Source organism: Eriocheir sinensis, chromosome 40 (genome assembly GCF_024679095.1).
Source record: "Eriocheir sinensis breed Jianghai 21 chromosome 40, ASM2467909v1, whole genome shotgun sequence".
NCBI lineage: Eukaryota > Metazoa > Arthropoda > Malacostraca > Decapoda > Varunidae > Eriocheir > Eriocheir sinensis.
Window position 1 is genome coordinate 13,187,283 of NC_066548.1, and position 19,435 is coordinate 13,206,717.

General features: G+C 42.0%; 1 protein-coding gene across 1 annotated transcript; it reads left to right on the forward strand.

Annotated features, from left to right (window-relative positions):
- The first annotated feature begins 940 nt into the window (after window positions 1-940).
- LOC127009370 (dynactin subunit 4-like) lies at window positions 941-18,308 on the forward strand. The gene is made up of 9 exons (XM_050882390.1): window positions 941-1,144; window positions 5,471-5,541; window positions 5,841-6,019; window positions 6,626-6,843; window positions 7,014-7,116; window positions 7,514-7,697; window positions 7,942-8,099; window positions 16,934-17,126; window positions 17,383-18,308. Exons 1-9 carry the CDS (start codon window positions 1,016-1,018, stop codon window positions 17,576-17,578), a joined length of 1,431 nt encoding a protein of 476 aa, XP_050738347.1. The 5' UTR covers window positions 941-1,015; the 3' UTR covers window positions 17,579-18,308.
- Window positions 18,309-19,435: the final 1,127 nt, after the last annotated feature.

The window sequence follows — 19,435 nt, forward strand, 5'->3', positions numbered from 1 at the left end:
CATCCGGTCGCCGTTCAACAGTCAATGGTCACCTGTCGGCCACGGGTGGCAGTCCGCTTGCCGTCCAGACGCAGTCCATTCGGCCACCGGACGGCGACCTTTTCTACGACCGGCAGCGACCTGAGAGGTCGGCTGGAGGTTTTAGAGCATGACCTAAAACCTCCATCGGTCGCAGGGCAGACGGAGACACATGACGATCGCACGCACGACCAATCGTCGTCCAGCGACCTGCAGGTTCGCTGGAGGTCGGCAGTAGGTCGTAGAGCCAGTGTGACTGGGCCTTTATTTACACCCGACAACTACACGATCCACTAGAGGCAGCCACAACCTTAAATACCACACTTACCAGACTAACACTAGTATATATTCAAATATTCATTCTTTCCCCGCAGCATCCAAGAGTGGAATCATCTCCCATCTCATGTACGTATAGTTTAAATAGTCCCACTTTTGATACATTTAGGAATAGGATCATCAATCATTATCTCCCTAATCTTGACCCTTCACCATGTCCCAATATCTTTACTCATCCTAACCCTTATCCTAATCCTGTCCTGTGGCCCCTTGAATCCCCCGCACAACTCCCGCATATCATGCCACCCGAGAGTGGCCCTCTGCGGGTCCCCTAGAAATTAGTGAAATGAAATAAATTAAATGATTCACTTCCCTCCCCTGCACACTCGGCTCCCCCGTCCCCCCAACAGCCAACACAAATATGCGTGTTATGCACCTGAAAGGTGCCCTGCACATTATTAATCCTGATCCAGACCCAGATCCAGGGAGATGAAAGAAAGATGTACTGATATTACTTCTCTCAGCAGGACCGCCTATAATAGCCCAGTCAGTAGGGATGATGGCCAAAAAGTTAAAAAATAGAAAGAAAAAAGAATATCAGCAGCATCGCACAGGAAAACGCCGATGCAAAGGCTACACCGACAGCGTTCACCGAGTCTGAGTGACTTTCACCTCAAGCTCGAGCTCAGGGCAGTGTGAGTCACGTCAGTCTGGGGTCGACATGACACACCTCTTCCAGGGCCACCGCGTCCGCCTCCTCTGTTCCTGTGGCCTCCTCAGGAGCATCACGTCCATCTACTTCTGCCGCCACTGCCTCAAACTAAGATGCGGCAACTGTGTGTCCCACGAGGTGAGTGTGTCCGGCGGGCCCTGTGCAGCACCAGCAGGTCAGGTCAAGGAGGGGGAGGGAGGGGTGCACACACTTAAAGACACACCTGCCCCGAGGTAACATAATAAAGCAGATAAGAGAAGTAATTACCGGAGATGTGTTAGGGTGGGCCCGACCGAAGTGGGCGGGTCCTGTGCTGTAGGTCAGGTCAGAACAAGTGAGCATGCCAGAAAGGGAGTGAGAGCAAGGGATACACACACGGGGAGGTACATCCGTTTCGAGAGTAGAGTACAGAATAAAGCAGCCAAGAGAAGGAAGAATTGAAAGTGTATATACCTTGAGACTGTCAAATTTAACTTTCCATCTGCCTTGTGTGTGGCTGCAGCCCATTCCAACAAGTGTCACGCACAAGGAAGATTATTTAGCTGACCTGAGCTTTCTATTTCTGAGACAGACTATTTTGAAGCAGTAATAGGTTACTATCTTTATAAGTAATTGGTTACTAGCCTTAGTGGCGATAGGTTACTATTTCCGCAGCAATCGGTTAGGTGGCGAGGACATTGAGATCTCAGAAAATTTCACATCCCTTGGTAGCGTAGCTCAACAACGGTGAGTCTCGCCAAGAAGTCTTACAGGTGATTGTGGAGAACCACTCCGCACCTCCAAAGTACGATATTACGCCTCCATATTATGGTTAAGGGACTAAATACATGTCCCTTAACCATAATATGAAGGCACAAGTACTTAAAAGTAAAGAAAAAAGCCGAATTAATCCCCTTCCCCCTACGATCTTGGGGGACCTGCGGGAAATCTGGGTTTTTGGGTGGGGGAGCATATTTAAACTACTCCAACCGAACTTTACAACCTGCTAACGGGGGAGCTTCACCCCCCTCGACCCCCCTGCTTACCCAGGGGGGCTGCGTCACCCCTGGACCCCCCCCCCCACCCCTTACCTTTAGTGGACGGAATGTTGCTCCTCACATGTACCATATCCGTCCACCATTTCTCCTCTTCAAATACTGGTGAGTGTTGAGCTGGGCAGGGGCAAACCAAGAAACAGCTGACCGTGATGCCTATTATACTCGTCGTACATATGAAACCAACATAAAAGCCTCTCAAACCAACTACTTGAACTCCGGAATCTCTTACATTTAATACTCGATTTTTGTTTAACACTCAATCCCTGAGCAAGAGAGAAGTTTTGTGCGGTAAATCTTAAGAAGCACCACTCAACCCCCTCCACCACCCCAGCCCCCCTACACCCCCAAGACAAGCCTGGGGACCTGTGGGGAAGCGGGTTTTTTTGGGGGGAAGCCCAAATCACTGAAAAATGGGCTCCCAAAATTTACCAAGAAAAATCCCTAAACCAGGGAAAATTCTCTAGTCTCGAAAGTAGGGAAAGTCCCTAACACATACTCTTGTAATCTATTCCAATATGACCTGGCATTCAGTCTCTTGATGAATGTCAGGCGTGTCAGTGGATGGTGGGCATAGTGACCCCCCAACCGCCACCCTCCCAATCTGTCCCACGCCGCGTAATTTCTGACGGGCCACGCCGCATGTCAAATATAATTAAACTACTCCAGCCGAACTTTATGACCTGCTAACGGGGGGGGGCTTTGCCCCCCGCGACCCCCCATTCTAACCAGGGGGGCTGGACCCCTGGACCCCCCCCTCCCCCACATGTATATGCGACTTCTTTCTGCGAGGAGGTATTTCTCGCAACACCGGTTGCACCACCGTCGCGGCCGCCGTCACAGGAGGCTGCGCTTTCGTGAATATTATCCCCTATTTTCAATAATAAATTGTCCTTGAATTGGATTTTGAAAGCGTTTCCATGGTTGTTGAACATTTGTAGAAAAGATATGTGAATAGCTAGTGATGTTTCATAAGGTAGGTAATGGGTCGAAATACTGGCACGATACTAAAACAATTCTTAACCCAACAGTTTGCTTCATTAATCCTTGTAGGGAACCGTTGTTTTGGTGGTGGAAGGCCAAATCACTGAAAAATGGGCTTCCAAAATGTCCCTAAAAAATCACAAAAGTAGGGAAAATTCCCTTGTCTAAACTAAGGAAAGCCCCTAACTTATACTCTTGTAATTTATTCCAATATAACATAGCAGCCGCCGCAGCGGGTCTGTTGACGAGTATCGGGCGTGTAATTGAATGGTCACCGGAGTGGAACCCCCCACCGCCGCCGCCGCCCCAATCCGTATAATTGAGCAACTCTTGGGAAATGTCATGTTTCATAAAAACATATGGTACAATACTGACGGTTAACCCATCCACTTCTTGTAAGTTGATGGTAGATCATTGTTACCCAGTAGTTTGGGGTACAAAATGAAACAGATTTGTGACTGCTGTCATCCAGCACTGGCACTCCTACTGTCATATGACCCAGGAGTGACCTAACGATTGCTACGTATCACCTGGCCTCCATTTTACTTAAACTATGAGTAGTTTTTGTTGAACAATATCTGGTTGGTTTCTAACACATGACAAGCTTCATGCGACCGCTATTCACAAAGCGCAGATGTCATATGCCCGTGTCACTATTCGACTCGATTTTGGGATAGTAATCGATCCTTTTGTCAAACTACATGCATACCAATAAAGAGGTTAAATACTCAGTTAACACTTACCGAATGGTGAAGTACAATGATATTTTGAGTGAGAGAGTGAGAGTCTGGTCCATCCATCATGGCGGCGCAATGAAAACTGGCAGAAACCATGCCTACATGGCGCTGCCTGTGCGATTCAACCTGCGGAGTAATACATCCTGAATATAATTGTTTAAAATCATAAAATACAAATACTTGCACCATTACTTGCTTTAATATAGAGAAGAAAATAACGTAGAACTCGTAAAGACTGTTTTATGTCCAAAATCGTAATGATCCATGCATGTACTGACTTAGGAACTAGTTTGTATGGTGCACTGCAAGGCAGGTATGAGGCTCAGTCTGTGCATAGAGGTGCTTGTGAAACAATATCCAAGCCACCCAACTTTATAATTAACGAGGTTTGACCCCCTGGCCCCTCCCCAAGGTAAAACGTATACGAAAATGCATTATAATAATAATTCTTTCATGTGCTAATTTACTACGAATATTGGTTTGAAGTGGTGCTCCCTAAGATTAACCGTTGAAGGGGACAGGAATATTATCTGTTATTTCTTATCATCACTTGTAGACGCAGTATATGTTCGATGCGCCTGTAAAACTAGAGTAGTACAACAGTATGTGATACCATGGAAAGGTTATTATTACTGTGGGAGCAATATTAGAGGCGCGTAGTGATTCTCCATATTTACTATCTTTCGAGGGATTGGATTGGCCCACAGTATTTTGAACTCGCTCAGCATGAGTATATGGCGTTGTCGATACCTGTTATGATATCTGTTGTGATACCTGTTATGGGTGTTATGCACCTGTGTGGGTGCCCTGCGCATTATTCGTCCAGATCCTGATCCAGAAGGACAAAGATCTGGATCTTCAAGTCCCTTGTACTGCCTGTCTTACTCTATGGCTGTGAGGCATGAACACTAAATGGGGACTTGGAGAGGCAGATTGCTGCCTTTGCTAATAAATATCTACACAGAATCATGGGATATTGCTGGAATGACTTTGTGTCAAACCAGTGACTACTCCGTGAGACTGATTCAACATTTATTCCCTACATAGTCCATCAACGCCAACTCCGGCTATATGGGCACATGTCACGTTACCGTCAACTGGGGTGACTTCGAACACGGGGTGACCGGACAAAAAGTGGAAAAAAAATTGACATGTTGATAACTCGTAGCCAGTTGCAACAATCAAGGTGTTTTTGGTGTCAGAATTTGTCTTTTGCCTTATAGTTTTCAGATGAGAATGTGGTTTTTTACAAGTGTGCCCATCTCGCATTGGCAGACGGCTTTTTTTTTTCTTTGTGTGTGTATTTACCTGGTTGTATTTACCTACTATCCAAGGAGGAAAATATTTCATCAGGTGGTCTGAAAATGACTACGGTAACCGAAAGATTGGACAGCAGATATAAAAGGGAGGAGGGCCAGGTGGCTAGCAGATGCTATTGTAGGTACTGGGCACGGTTGGTTCAAAAACTATTCTTGGTTGATCCCCGCGGATTTCTGACCCTCTGACCTTGTCCATTATATCCAAAATCCATTATAAGTGGGTCTGTTATATCGAGGGTTTATTGTATGGTATGTATAATATCCTGACTAAAAATTCATACTAGCTGGATTATCAGTTAGGTGAATGTTGTCTCACTTGCCCAAGTGTATGTCAGTCAACCTATAGAGTAAATACTTACTGTACTGTACTTTTAATGTTTGTTTTTCCAGGTGGATACATTGTTTTGTCCCAACTGTTTGGAAAATATGCCATCAACAGAGGCTCGCCTAAAGAAAAACAGGTATGGAACAGTATTAGATTACCAGTTTGGAGTGTTTTTGATGTAATTTTTTTTCTAATTTTAGTAAAATCATCTACAAATTTTAGGCTATTTTTTCTTTTGGCTGAAATAGAACTGGACCCTTAGCAGATTTATACAACATAATTTCTTAAAATAAACCATCTTAATTTCTTTAAATTGACTAATATTCTATTTTCTTAAAATCCAATGAAGGAAAGATGATGTCAAAACTTGTTATTTTTTAGTAACCTTCACATGTTTTAAAGTCTTGAGTAAATGTAATCTTTGTTGCTTTGCAGGTGTGCCAACTGCTTTGATTGTCCCAGTTGTGGCCACACATTATCTACCCGTGCAACTAGCATCCAGGCACCTTCACCAGAGGACCCCAGCAAGACTGTGGCCAGGAAGGTGTACTACTTGGCATGTACAAGCTGTAGATGGACCACCAGGGATGTTGGCCTCAAAGACCAAACTGTTGGTTAGTTACGTGCATGGATAGTTGGACATTTTTTATACATTCTTAATACAATGCTCATATGGATAAGTAGTTTCTTGTTTGCTGCCCTTGTCAGCATGCACATAATGCAAGGCACCTCACCACAGACATGGCCAGCCAATAGAAATGGAACTAATCCTATGGTTCATTGTAATCTAACAGTATACAGTAAAAATTGTTTTGTTTTTTGCTAAACCTCAATTGTGCAGTGTTTCTAAAATGGCACATGCAGTGTCTAACTTTTTTCTTTTTTTTTTACTTGTCATGTGTTTCACATTCGCTGAAAATATACATGTGTGTGTAAAACATAAATGTAAAATTCAGTGGAAATGTTTGGAAAAAAGGGAGTAAATGTGAAAACTGGGTGAGGTTTCCATCATATGTTTTTAATACATGATTTTCAGTGGTGTGTACTCTGCAGTTTTTTACTTTGTGAAGCAATATGCTGCCCATATTCTTGCAAAGTATAAAAATGGAGCTTAATTTATAGCTGTTTTGTTTCCAAGCTCATCAGATAAATAATGATTCATGTTAGTTTTTAAGTGCAGTTATAATAATGACTAATGCTATGTTAATTTCTTCTTTCAGCCACAGGAGGGTGGGTTGAACAAGATAATGAGCACTATAAACACCTTCAGTCACTGATGGAACATTATCGGTCCGTGGCGCAGCATGAAAAACTTGAACGAGAAAAGAAGAGGTTCTCTCATAGGAAATCATCATACTTGAGCTTGTCTGACAAATACAGTCTTCCTTCAATTTTAGGGAGGAAATCCCTTACACCCTTATCACCATTTGCACACAAGGTTAGTTGAACTAAAAGTGACATGTTTGTATTTGACAAAATGCAGGGGCTAGATGTGGGGCTAAAGTTGTAAAGTGGGCAATAACAACATGCCCTTGGTGTATGCCCTCATTGATTGATTGATTTACATTTACATTTTTTTGCTGTTATATTTTTATTCTCTTCCATTAGGGAGATCCAAGCCAAACCTCAGAGATGACTCCACTGAAAGCCACCTCAGAAGTGGAAGGTCTCCCAGATGACATATTCACTGAGGAAGTTGTTCTATCCTCAGGTATTGTAAAAATATCCCCCCAAAATTTAACCACAAAGGTATACTTGTTCTCTCATTATGGTGTACGGTACCAAAGTTCAAGATAACCCAAAGAGTACTAAGCATGACCTCTCTTTTCTCATTTATATACTGTTCTTTATGTTTTTCCAAACCATATTCCAGTGGTCTAAATATTCCAATAATCTGAAATCATGAAAGCAAGATAGTTGCTGGAAAAAAATTTGTAGCTACAAATAACTTATAGCATTCAGTTCTGTAAGGATCCTAGCTTTTCTTTCATTAAGGGCTTTCATAGTCACCTGATACTATTCTCTCACCAGAACATCTACCAGAGCTCTGTTTTATGAAAGAATATAGTTTATGGTCAATCACGGAAACAGATGTAACACTGTTTCAGTTACCACAATGGAGCAGCGAATGGCATCCCCAGAGTGGCAGCCTGATAAGACAGCAGATCTTTACCCCCTCCATAAGCACATTTTGGTGAAGCGCTCCCTCCGCTGTCGCCACTGTGAGCACAACCTCTCCAAACCTGAGTATAATCCTTCTTCCATCAAATTCAAGATCCAGCTGGGAGCTTTGTAAGTCTCATTTCAGTATTTATCATTATCGTGTATGTTGAGAGAGAAATGGTGTTATGATAGAGGGACCATATGTTCAAATGTCGCTTCTCAGCTGTACTTTAATTTATTAGATTTATATATACATTTAATGATAAGACCAATGATAATTTATCAATGCTTTCACCCTATCTTTTTTATAGTTTACCATGATTGGTGCTTTAGTTAAGTCAGTAGTAAGAGATTTTCCTTTTCTTTCATGCAGTTACCATGTACCAGAAGTGAGAATGGTTCGCCAAGTGGAGCTAAAGAATGATGTGGAAACCAATGTTCAGCTCTCCTTGTGCAACCCCACACCTCATGATATGACAGTGGCCCTCCTTCCATTTGTTCCCGATGCTTCAGATGTTAACTTGCAAAAAGGTAAGGCTCATCTCTGTACAGGAAAATATTTATTCCCTGTAAGAATGACCCTGGTATGAGCATAAGAGGAAAGCTTATAGGAGTATTAGACCAGTGCCCCCCTTAGGACACACTCATTGTCTTGGGCAACTTCGGTGCTACTACTGGCACTGACAGAGTTGGCTATGAGCTGTGTTGGTCCCCATGGTTCTGGCACCAGGAACATCAACAGCTCTCTCCTGAATTTTGCAAGATCCAGGAGGTTGAGAATTGTGGGTTCTTGGTACCAGAAACTAGAGCTGCACTGCAGAACTTGGTATAGCAGTGCAGAATGGGTAATTAAGGATATTGACCACATCCTCGTAAGTACTTGTTGGAGGATCCTTCAGTACTGCAGGGTTTTCCGGAGCTCTGAGTTCTTCGAAACTGATCATAGGCTTGTTGTTGCAGCACTCAAACTTCATGTCAGGTCAAGAAAAATCTCGAGATGCAACAATACTGTGTTCTATCTTGAGAGGCAAAAAGACCTGGCATGTGCACAGGAGTATGCAGTGATAGTCTCAAATCGGTTCAATGTACTTAGCACCCTCAAGGACCCTGTAGAACTGTGGGATATCCTCAAACGTGAGGCTCTTAGAGCTGCCAAGGAGTGCATTGGAGAGCACACAAGATCTAGGATTGGATTTGCCTCGGCAGAGATGTTGGAGAATATTGAGGAGAGTCACGCTGCCAGACTTGCTGGGAATTGGGACCAATATAGGGCTCTGTCACATAGGACTAGAGTTCTCCTGAGGAGAGACAAGGAGAAGTATGTCAGGGGTGTCTTTGAGGTAGTCGGGTGTTATCTAAATGTGAATGACCTCCAACCTGCTTACCAAGTCCTAAAGAAGATCTGCTCCGAGCCTCCTCTCAGGCGAGCACTATCTGAACTGCTGATAGCTGCCTCGTGTCGGACATGGATGGGCAGAGGGCTTGTTGGGCTGAGTACTTTGAGCAGTTGTACATGGCAGACCCTCCGAGTGGGCAGCTTCCAGTTGCTGGGTTGCAGGTAGCGACGAAAGCCCACCCTCCTTTGATGAGGTCAGAGCGGCAGTGGCAAAGTTGAGGGGTAGAAAGGCACCTGGTATCTGTAACATCAGTGCGGAGCTGCTCAGGCCTGGAGGTGAGGTCGTAATCCGTCTTGACTGCCATATGGCAATCTGGTACCATTCATTCTGACTGGAAGAGGGGATTGGTCGTCCCTATCTGGAAAGGGAAACGGGACTGTCAGGACTGCAACAACTACCATGGTATTACACTGCTCAGTGTGCCAGGCAAGGTGCTTGCCCACCTATTGCTGATGCAGATTCTCAGCTAGCTGCTGAAGCTACAGACCTAAGCAGTCTGGGTTCATGCCTTGTAAGTCAACAACTGACCATATCCTAGGGTTTTGCATACTAGTGGAGCACTGAAGTGAGTTTCAACCGGGGATGCTTGCAGCCAAAGTTGACCTCGAGAAGGCATTTGATTCAGTGCATTGCAAGGCACTCTGGGATCTTCTGCGACTCTGTGGGATTCCTGCAACAACTATTGGTTAGCTGACTGGCCCCTATTCTGGAACTGAGAGTGCTGTGAAGTGTGGGGGGCCTTGTCCAGCTTCTTTCCCATAAACACAGGAGTGAGGCATGGCTGTGTCCTTGCCCCATCACTTTTTAACACTTGTATGGACTGAGTATTAGACAGAGTTTTGTACCAGAGTCACTGTGGAGCATCTGTTGGTAATACCAGGGTCACTGACCTTGTTTTCGCCGGTGATGCAATACCATATTTTGCGGCGTATAACACGCACCATTTTCTTTAAAAAAAATGCCAGAAAGCTACCCCTGCGCTTTTTACACCAAAGGTACTTTTTTTTTCTGCCTTTTTCTGCCATAATTTTGAAGTTTGCATGGGGTTTTATGGGTCAGCATGCCATTCTCAGTGTTTCCGTGACTGTTACAATGGCAGGAGAGTTTTTCGTATTTTCCGCGTCTGAATCCATGCCCAAGTGTCCACAGCCAGTGACCTTGACTCCTCATAAGCCTCCTCTTGCTCCCAAAAGAGCTCTCAGTGTGAGGGCAATTGGGAGAGAGCTGAAAGTGACTTTTTCAAGCTTTGAAAGTGGTATTAGTGGTGAAGACAGTGACATCAACAACATTGGACTCCAACCCCTCGTCTTATCAGGAAGGCTGAGCCCCGTTATTGTGCAGCCTCAGTTTAGTGACCATCCTGTAGATCAATCTCATTACAGTGATGGTGGAAGTGATACTCAGGCCCCTGAGGATGCATCCCACCACCCTTCAGGGTTATCAAGTTGAAAACATGAGGGTAATAAAGGGGGTTTGTAACGGGGTCCAGTGCATGGAGGAGGAGGGCTGCTGCCAACCACAACGTACACAGCGCTGTGAACACAGGCTTGCTCCGACCTAAAAGTTACTGCGCTTCATCACATCACCACGGAAACACCACATGAAGTAGAGACTTCGGGTTTGAGGCAGACTAAAGAGGAAGGATGGATTAAGCGATTGCTTATAAATTTAAAGCTGCTGGCTTAGGTAGAGCCCTGAAATTGATAATGAAAAGTGACCAATTTTCAGGAGAATGTCAGAACATTGCCGTACGGGGAGAACCAATTTCACGGTACAACCCCGCCTTTTAGGGGTTAACAAAAATTTTGGGAAATTGTACATCATCAGTCTTGCTTAGCTGTACATATTTCTGAGCATTTTAAGCAATGAATATTTTTTTCCAAAATTGTTGTCTTAAAGCTTAGGGTGCGCGGTGTACGCCGGAGTGCGTTATACGCCGCAAAATGTGGTAATCCTTGTGGAGTCGCTGGAGGTTTTGGTGATGGCTCTCAGGCACTACACAAGGAGGCGAAGCCCTTGGGACTTTAGGTCTCCTGGGCCAAGACCAATTTACAGGTGTTTGGAGGCTTGCTAGATGAAACAGTACAGTCTGTTCATGCGTGTGTCGAGGACATTGAGATCTCAAACAATTTCACATACCTTGGTAGCGCAGTTCATAACAATGGTGGGTCTCGCCAGGAAGTCTTAAGGCATATTGGCTTGGCCCACGGCACTGGCGGATTTGGGGGGGCCATGGCCCCTAGGAGACCAAATAATTAAAATTTAAATTGGAATACATAATATTCCTTGGCATTGATCGATAGGAAAATATTATGTTCCATTAAAAAAAAGGCTCACTAGGGGGTGTGGGGGGAGGGACGGGTGTGGCTCAAAGTGTTTAACAGTTACCACAATCAGAAATGCACATGGCATAATGGCAGCTGTGATTAACCATTTTAACAGCAGTGCCAAACGTGTTGCTTTGCTCAAGAAACATGGAGAAGAAAGTGAATGTGACAACATCAATCTCTTAACTCTGTGTACCACTCGATTTGTTGAAAGACACACTGCAGTATCACGCTTCTGGAAATGCCTACCTACTATAGTTTCTGCACTTCATGAGATGATGACATGGGCAGACAGAGAAGCCAGTTCAAAAGCCAGCAGTCTTCTAGCTTCCTTAGAAAGAACAGAAACATTAGTCTCATTGGCTTGCCTCCAAGCTATATCATCAGTTATGAAACCATTAGCAACAAAGGAGGTGATATCACCCACATTAAAACTACTGAATGCCACAAAATCTGAGCTACAATCTATGCGTGAAAGCAGTGAGACATCGTTTGCAGAGATTTTCAAAGATATTGAGGCCACAGCAGAGAACTTGGGAGTTGAAGTGAAGAAACCTCGTCTTCCATCTAGATGCATTGAGCATCCAGTGAAGACACAGTAGACACTAAATCATATTACAGAATTAATGTCTACATTCCAGCACTTGATGCAGTGCTCAGAGATTTTCGTGAAAGGTTCGTAAGCACACTGAACTGTCTGCTGGACTGAGCTCTCTCATTCCTAGTATTGTGAGTGACAAGTCTTGGGAGTATGTACAACCTGCATTTGTCAAATATGGCCCACTGATGAAAGATAACCCAATAGAATCTTCTGTAAGAGACGAGTTCAAGATTTGGCAGAGGCATTGGTCATCATGTGAGAAAAAACCTACAACAGCAGTGGCAACAATCAATGAGTGTAAGGGTATGGAAGCTGTATTTCCCAATATGCTGACTCTACTAACTCTCTTAGCACACCCTGTGTCAACTTGTGAGGCAGAGAGGATGTTCAGCAAGGTTGATGCTATCAGGAGCACAATGTCAAGAGAGATTGAGCCCTTGTTCTGCTCCAAACACATCGTCTTCATTCTACAGAAGCTTTAATAGATAGGTTTTCCATGTCTGCTTTAAGGAAATTATCATTTACATTGTATAGTCTTCATGAGAACACAATTCATTGAATACTGCATTGTAACACTGGTTGCTTATGAGTTGAGTTGATTCATTACATTCATTTGCTCAGAAGTCCAGAATAGCTTTTAATTTAATCTCAGTTCGGTTGTATTGATTAGGAGAAAGAAAACCTTAAGTTAGTTCTAGTCAGTCTACAATTTAACAAAACCCTATCCATTTTTCAATGCAAATTTTACACAAAATACTACTATTATCCCTTCAAGCACTAAAATCTATCTCTTTTCTGACCATTATTAGATCATTTTATTCAGATTTGAAAGAGTATATTAAAGCCAGATTGAAAGGTATATTTCTTTGATTAGAAGAATTTCCTTGGGCAACTGTACATGAATGATTTGTATAAAATCTGCCAACTGTAGTGATATGGTGCCAGGTGCCCTGCATTATGTTCTTAGTTACTACTACAGTATATTTTGATTTTACTGATTGATTGTACGTTTAACTATCATAATCATTCATCCTATAACATTTTCAAATGGATTCAGGTACTAGTAAAATCCATGGAATAATTACTCATTGAAAGTATGAAAACTTGCAAGTAAAATTATTTATGTTTTAAATTTTCATTAACTATTATTGATGTTTACTTCTATAAATATTTTTGATTAGCAAGTATTTTTTTTTTACCTATTTCAATCTTCTTGTGAAAAAAATATCAATTGAACTTTCTAAATAGCAAAACACTTATTGTTAAAACACAGGATTTTTTCTGAAAGGCCTTGCTCATGGTGCTTTAAAAAGCACATAAAATACTTCAAAATCTCAAAAACCAGCTGATTGTATCTCTCTCACCAAAAATTCAAAGCGCCCCTATCCTCTTTGGCCCCCCCCAGGAAACCTCCCTAGATCCGCCTATGGCCCACGGTGTTATGGACTCACTCAGCACGAGTATATGACATTGTCGATACCTGTGTAGAAGGGCAAAGATCCAGATCTTCAAGTTGCTTGTGTCCCTGTCTTACTCCATGGCTGAGCCATGGACACTAAATAGAGACTTGGAGAGGCAGATTGATGCCTTTGGTAATAAGTGTCTATACAGAATCATGGGATATCTCTTGTATGTGTCAAACAGGTGACTACTTCGTGAGACTGATTTGCCATACATTATCCGCATAGGATGGCAACGCCAACTCTGGCTATACAGGCATCTGATGCACTGCCCAGAAGCTGACCCTGCCCATTGGGTTGTTCCTGTAAGAGACAATCCTGAGTGTAGGAGGCCAAGGAGTTCATAGCTTGAGCAAGTCAATAGATCCTGCCAGGTGGTACTTCAGACGGGGGCCTGCATGAAGACATGCCCAGAAGGACCCCGTACTGGGTGTCATAGAGTGGGCAAGGCAACATGCCCCCCAGTGTATGCCCCCATTGATTGATTGTTTGATTATAATTATAGGAGAATCACAAGATTGGCTCCAAATGTTGATTATCAAAGGAGTCCCAGTGTAGACAAAGATTTTTCCATCAAAGTTGATGAAGAGGAATTGATAGAATTCTATTGGTTCATGGTTCAAACTTCAACTTTTCTTGGAGGTTCATCAGCCATATCCTATTTCTTACAAAGCACATTCAGTTGAATGTTGGGTGTGGCATGAGGTGAGGGACTCTGATTGTGAACACAGCTTATGATGCAGCTGCCTTTGATTGGCTGTAATTTTTGTTTCCTTATGTGGTTGAGGTTAGCGTGCTTAGCTATGAATCCGCAGGCCCTGGTTTGAATCCAGGCCTGGGCAGTTGACATGCAGCCCACTCAGCTGTTCATCCTCCTGTTCTGGCTGGTTGATAAATGGGTAGTTGGAGCTGTTGTCAACGTGAACACTTTTGCCTGGGCAGGAGGGAGATTCCCACTTCCTCAGCCTTTCCCATGAAGTTCGCTCTGAGCCTGTCACCGTGACCCCACCCCATTCCACCCTTCCCTCCTCTACCTCCATGCTTCCTACACACACCTGCACATCCCAGGAGACAATAGGAGGAGTGTGGATTAAGAAGGGGATCGAGGCTCTTTTTTTCTTTCCCATTCTTTCTTTCTCTTTCTTTCTTCCTCTTTTTCTCTTTCTTTTTTCTTTCTTTTTCTCTGTTTTTCTTTTTATCTTTCCCTCTCTTTCTTTCTTTTTCTCTTCCTGTCTCTATGTATATATTTTTCATTCAAATTCTTTCTTTCTCATTTTCTTTCTTGCTTCTTTCATTCTTTCTTTTTCTTTCTTTGTTTCTCTCTCTATTACTTCATTACTTTATTATTTATTTTTTTCTCTAACTTTCTCTTTCTTTATTTATCTCTCATCCTTTCTCTTTCTCTTTCTTTTTCTTTCTCTTTTTTTACTTTCTTGTTTTCTCTATCTTTTTTCCTCCTGTCTTCTCTCTCTCTCTCTCTCTCTCTCTCTCTCTCTCTCATTCTATCTTTCTATCTGTTTCTTTCTTTTCCTCTTTTTCTTTTTTCTCTTTTTTTTTCTTTTTCTAATTTTCTTTTTTTTCTCATTATTTCTTTCTTTTTCTGATTTCATTCTTTTCTCATTATTTCTTTCATTCTCTCTCTTTTTTTTTCTTCCTGTCTGTCTCTTTCTTTCTATATATTTTTTCATTCTAATTCTTTCTTTCACATTTTCTTTCACTATCTTTTTTCTTCCTCCTAATTTTTCTTTCTCTTTCTCTTTTTCTTTCTATCTTTCCTTCTCTTACTTTCATTTTCTCTTCCTGTCTCTGTCTTTTTCTGTCTATATATTTTTCATTCTAATTCTTTCTTTCTCATTTTCTTTCTTTCTCTCTTCTTTTTTTTCTTTCGTTGTTTCTCATTATTTTTCTTTCTCTTTCTATATATTTTTCATTCTAATTCTTTCTTACTCATTTTCTTTCTTTCTCTCTTCTTTTTTCTTTCGTTCTTTCTCTCATTATTTTTCTTTCTCTTTCTATATATTTTTTTTTCTTTCTTTCTTTGTCTCTTTATTACTTTTTTTTTACTCTTTTTCTTTTTGTTTCTCTATCTTTCTCTTTCTTATGTTGTTACTGATTGTAGAGAGGAAATAAGTGAGACACAGGGGAAATTATGGTAAAATGATGTTTCAGTAAGAATTGAAACAAACAAATTGGGGATTACTAGTGTCAAAATTAATGAGGTGAGGGCAGAGCAGTGGGGAAGAAGAGGGCGGAGGTCTGAACCCTCATTAGGTGGGAGGGAGGAAACTGAAAGAAGGAAGGCAAGGAAAAAAATACAACTGAAGTAAAAAGTGTGTGTGTGTGTGTGACAAAGATGGAAAATGCAAGAGAGAGAGAGAGAGAGAGAGAGAGAGACCTGTCCTCAGGGGCTGACCTCACACTCTCATCAGAAGAAATTTTTGGGCCGTTAAGACAGGGACGAGGAGGGGCAGGCAAGACAGGTACGGGGAGAGTGAGGTGGCTATGGATGATGAATTGGTAAAAAAATTGAAAAGATTAGAAAAACAGAGCCCAGCTCAGGTGTTCATGTGACAACGGCTGTACCAGGAAGGTAAACTGTGGTAACCCAGATGTCAGGTAATAGGTTCTTTCCCACCACAGGCTCAAGGGCCAATGTGACTGAGATGAGCACCGTGGCCACGCACAGCTATTGCATATGCCTCCTGCTTTACCTTTCATCTATCACTTGCTAGTTTCTCCTTCCCATATTCTTTCTTCTTATTCCCTTGAAATTCCCATTTTTATCTGACCCTTACTTGTGATACCACTGCATAGTGGTCAGAACCACTAAATATTCCTTTCATAACCTTTGTGTTGATACATCCTGCTTTAACCTATTATCCATAGCTGTTAAGTCTGTAAGCTCCTCCTTTCATTCCTTTTTACCCAAGTATCAGTTTGGCTTAACTTGTTCTAAAAGATAGTGTTTGTTATGAACAAACTCTTTTCAGCACAAGCATCCACAAGATATACCCATTCTCATTCATTACATCAACACCCCACTTCCCAACTGCACCCTCAATTCCAATGCTCCAACTTTGGCATCCAAACACAAATACACTTTTCATTCCCAGAATTTTTCAAACAATATCCTAAATCCTCCCAGGATTTCTTTATCTCATTCTTGCTTTTCTCTCCCAATCTTTCTCTGGAGCATACACACACACCCACGCATACGTCACAATACCTGTCTGACCTGTCATACATACTATCCTAGAACCACAACATCCATGTCCATCCACTCCCACCCATACTAGTTTGGAAAATCAATATGGCACATCCTTCCTTCCCTCGTCCCTTCTATATCCTGACCCATACCACTCCTCCTTCTAAGCTTCTCCACAGCCATGCTCCACCATCACTTCACCCTCCCATACATCACATCCTTTCAGGTGTTTCACCAACATTTAATACATCTACCTATTCTTTCACATATCCTTCTATCACTTTTATTACTCTTCTATTCTTCATTCACTCTGTTGATTACCATGTGTAGAGGAAGTCTCCAGAGATCATAGTCCCATAAATTTCACTTTGACAGAGGAACCAGTGGAGGGAAGCAGCCTGAGCACAAGCAGCCTGGTACGTGTGGTAGAAATACCACCAGAGAAAAGTGACCTTTTCTTCACAGCTGATGTGGCGTTACCTCAGGGTCAGCTCATTCTTGCTGCACGAGATGATACAGCTGAATATGATGACCAAGATTCTTCATCCAATTATAAGGATGATCCACAGTAAGTGGCCATTTTCATGTATTGTTGGACTTATATTTTCAAGAAAGTAGTGCTATGAAGTGGTGGTCAATTATTTTTTATCTTGAGAACAGAGACTAGCTTGCATAACAGTATAAACTACAGCAGTCATATATTCCTTGCATGTTTAAATCAAAGGCTGACAGTACAATGTTTTATATGCTTATAAAATATTGAGTCATTTGGTTGTAATAGTGCTGTAAAGTAAAGATAATAACACGTTTTGTCTGAATTGCAGAGTGGTTGCTTGGAGGCGAGCAAATAAGGTAGGTGTCAATCTTTTGGTAACACCAAAGTCTGAGGCAACCCATGCCAAGGTTGGATTTATACTACGATACGATTACACAAATACTGTAGCAACAGCCACTGAGTCTAGGACTGTGACTCTTAATATACCTGTCATAGTAGATGTTGGTCCTGTTACTCAGCCTTAAAGAGATTGGTTCAGCTTTTAGTACTTGCCAGTCAATCTACCAAAGAAAGTTTTGAGGACCTTCAAGCGTGATTATGACGAAAAATGAGTTTGGTAGAATGATGTTACAAGTATTCACCCCATCAATACCATAGATGAATATTGAATTGCACTTTTGTGATACATGCTTTGCAACTTACTATCATCTAAAATTCATTCAAATTTTTTCAACATATCTTAGTTAATTAAAGGTGCTGGGACCTCTCTCTATAGCTTTGAACCAAAACTTGACATAATGATATAGGTAGTCCTAATGGCAGCTGTCTTTATCAATGTAAAGCTTCCCAAGACTATTCATTCGATGTTAAGTATAAATAATTGCATATTTACTCCTATACATTGTTGGGGAAACTGTATGGATTGTTAAAATAGCTATGTATTGAATTCCAGTAGTTATTTATTTTCATAAGTAAACATATAAGCAGCATCACTATCATATATTATCTTAACAATGACTCTTCTGTTGCTTCTGTTGTAATGATTGTGCGATGGGCCTGCCTAGCACTGCCCCGCCACCTTGATATGCCTCTGGCTTTCTGGAAGTAGGACAAAGTCACCCCAGTGATATTAATCATCCCTTGTACTTTGGCAACAGTTCATTTTATCATTCTGGAGCAATGTTTGTATTTATATATTTCTTGTCTTATTATTAAAGCACTCAGCATGTCTGTTAACAAAATGACTTATTTGTGTGTGTGTGTGTGTGTGTGTGTAATTCACCACGGCCTGATCACTAGTTAGATTTGTCATCGCCAGCAAGTACCCTCCCAATTAGAGCAAGCTCATTATAGTCGATCTCTGGGTACTGGTGGGACCTTCTCACACCATACACCCCATCTCCCTTGCTCAATGGGGGACATCAACTACTCGTTGTCAGCGGAAAACTCCTGGTCTGAGCACTGAGCAGGGCTTGAACCTCCACCTACCAGGCCAGAGTCTAGCAGCATAGAGCTTTAACCACTGAACTACCAGAGCAGTGTGTGTGTGTGTGTGTGTGTGTGTGTGTGTGTGTGTGTGTGTGTGTGTGTGTGTGTGTGTGTGTGTGTGTATGCTTGCTTGCCAACATGCTAACAAAAAGATGTTGAATGTGGCTGGCAAAGCTCTCCAGTGATCAATCTTTTCCCCATTGAACTGTATTAGTTCAAGCTTGATCTTACTAGAACAAATGGGGTAGAGCATCTCAGCCCTTAAAATAATATCTGTGAAATAGCTGACCCTTTAAACTCTTTAAGAAATAGGTGAAAAAATATAACATGAGTAATGCAAGTTTTGTCATTTAAATTATTCCTTCACGCTACTTCATCAAAATGTATTTCAATGAATTTTTGGGAGGATAATTTGAAATGGTTTAATTTCTATTTAACCCCTAAAGGACAGGTGACATACTGGAACGTCATGAGTGTGGTGAGCCAGGTGTCTGGGCGTCGTACTGGTACGTCATGGAGATTTCAGCGCGATTTTGAGCTCTTGGGCAATCTGTGATTGTCTAGGTCTATAATACACCAAATGGGAGTCTATTCCACTTGACATGTGGTGTCTATATGGAAATATTGAGTCCGCCTTGTTCGGATGTTTGCATCACAGCGCTAGCCTCTGGCAACAAAAATACGAGAGAGATGTTTTTATTTAATTATTTTTTATTTTTTATTTTTTTATTTTTTATTTTTAGCGACATGTTATTACTGTCTGCATAATCAGTAGTAGTAATGCAATATGGGTTGCCTCGGTCTCCCGCCCAGAGCGCGAAAAATACTTTATTTAATCACATCACTGTGACGAAACGAAGACACCTAGGAAACTAGTTGTTCCTGCACAGTGC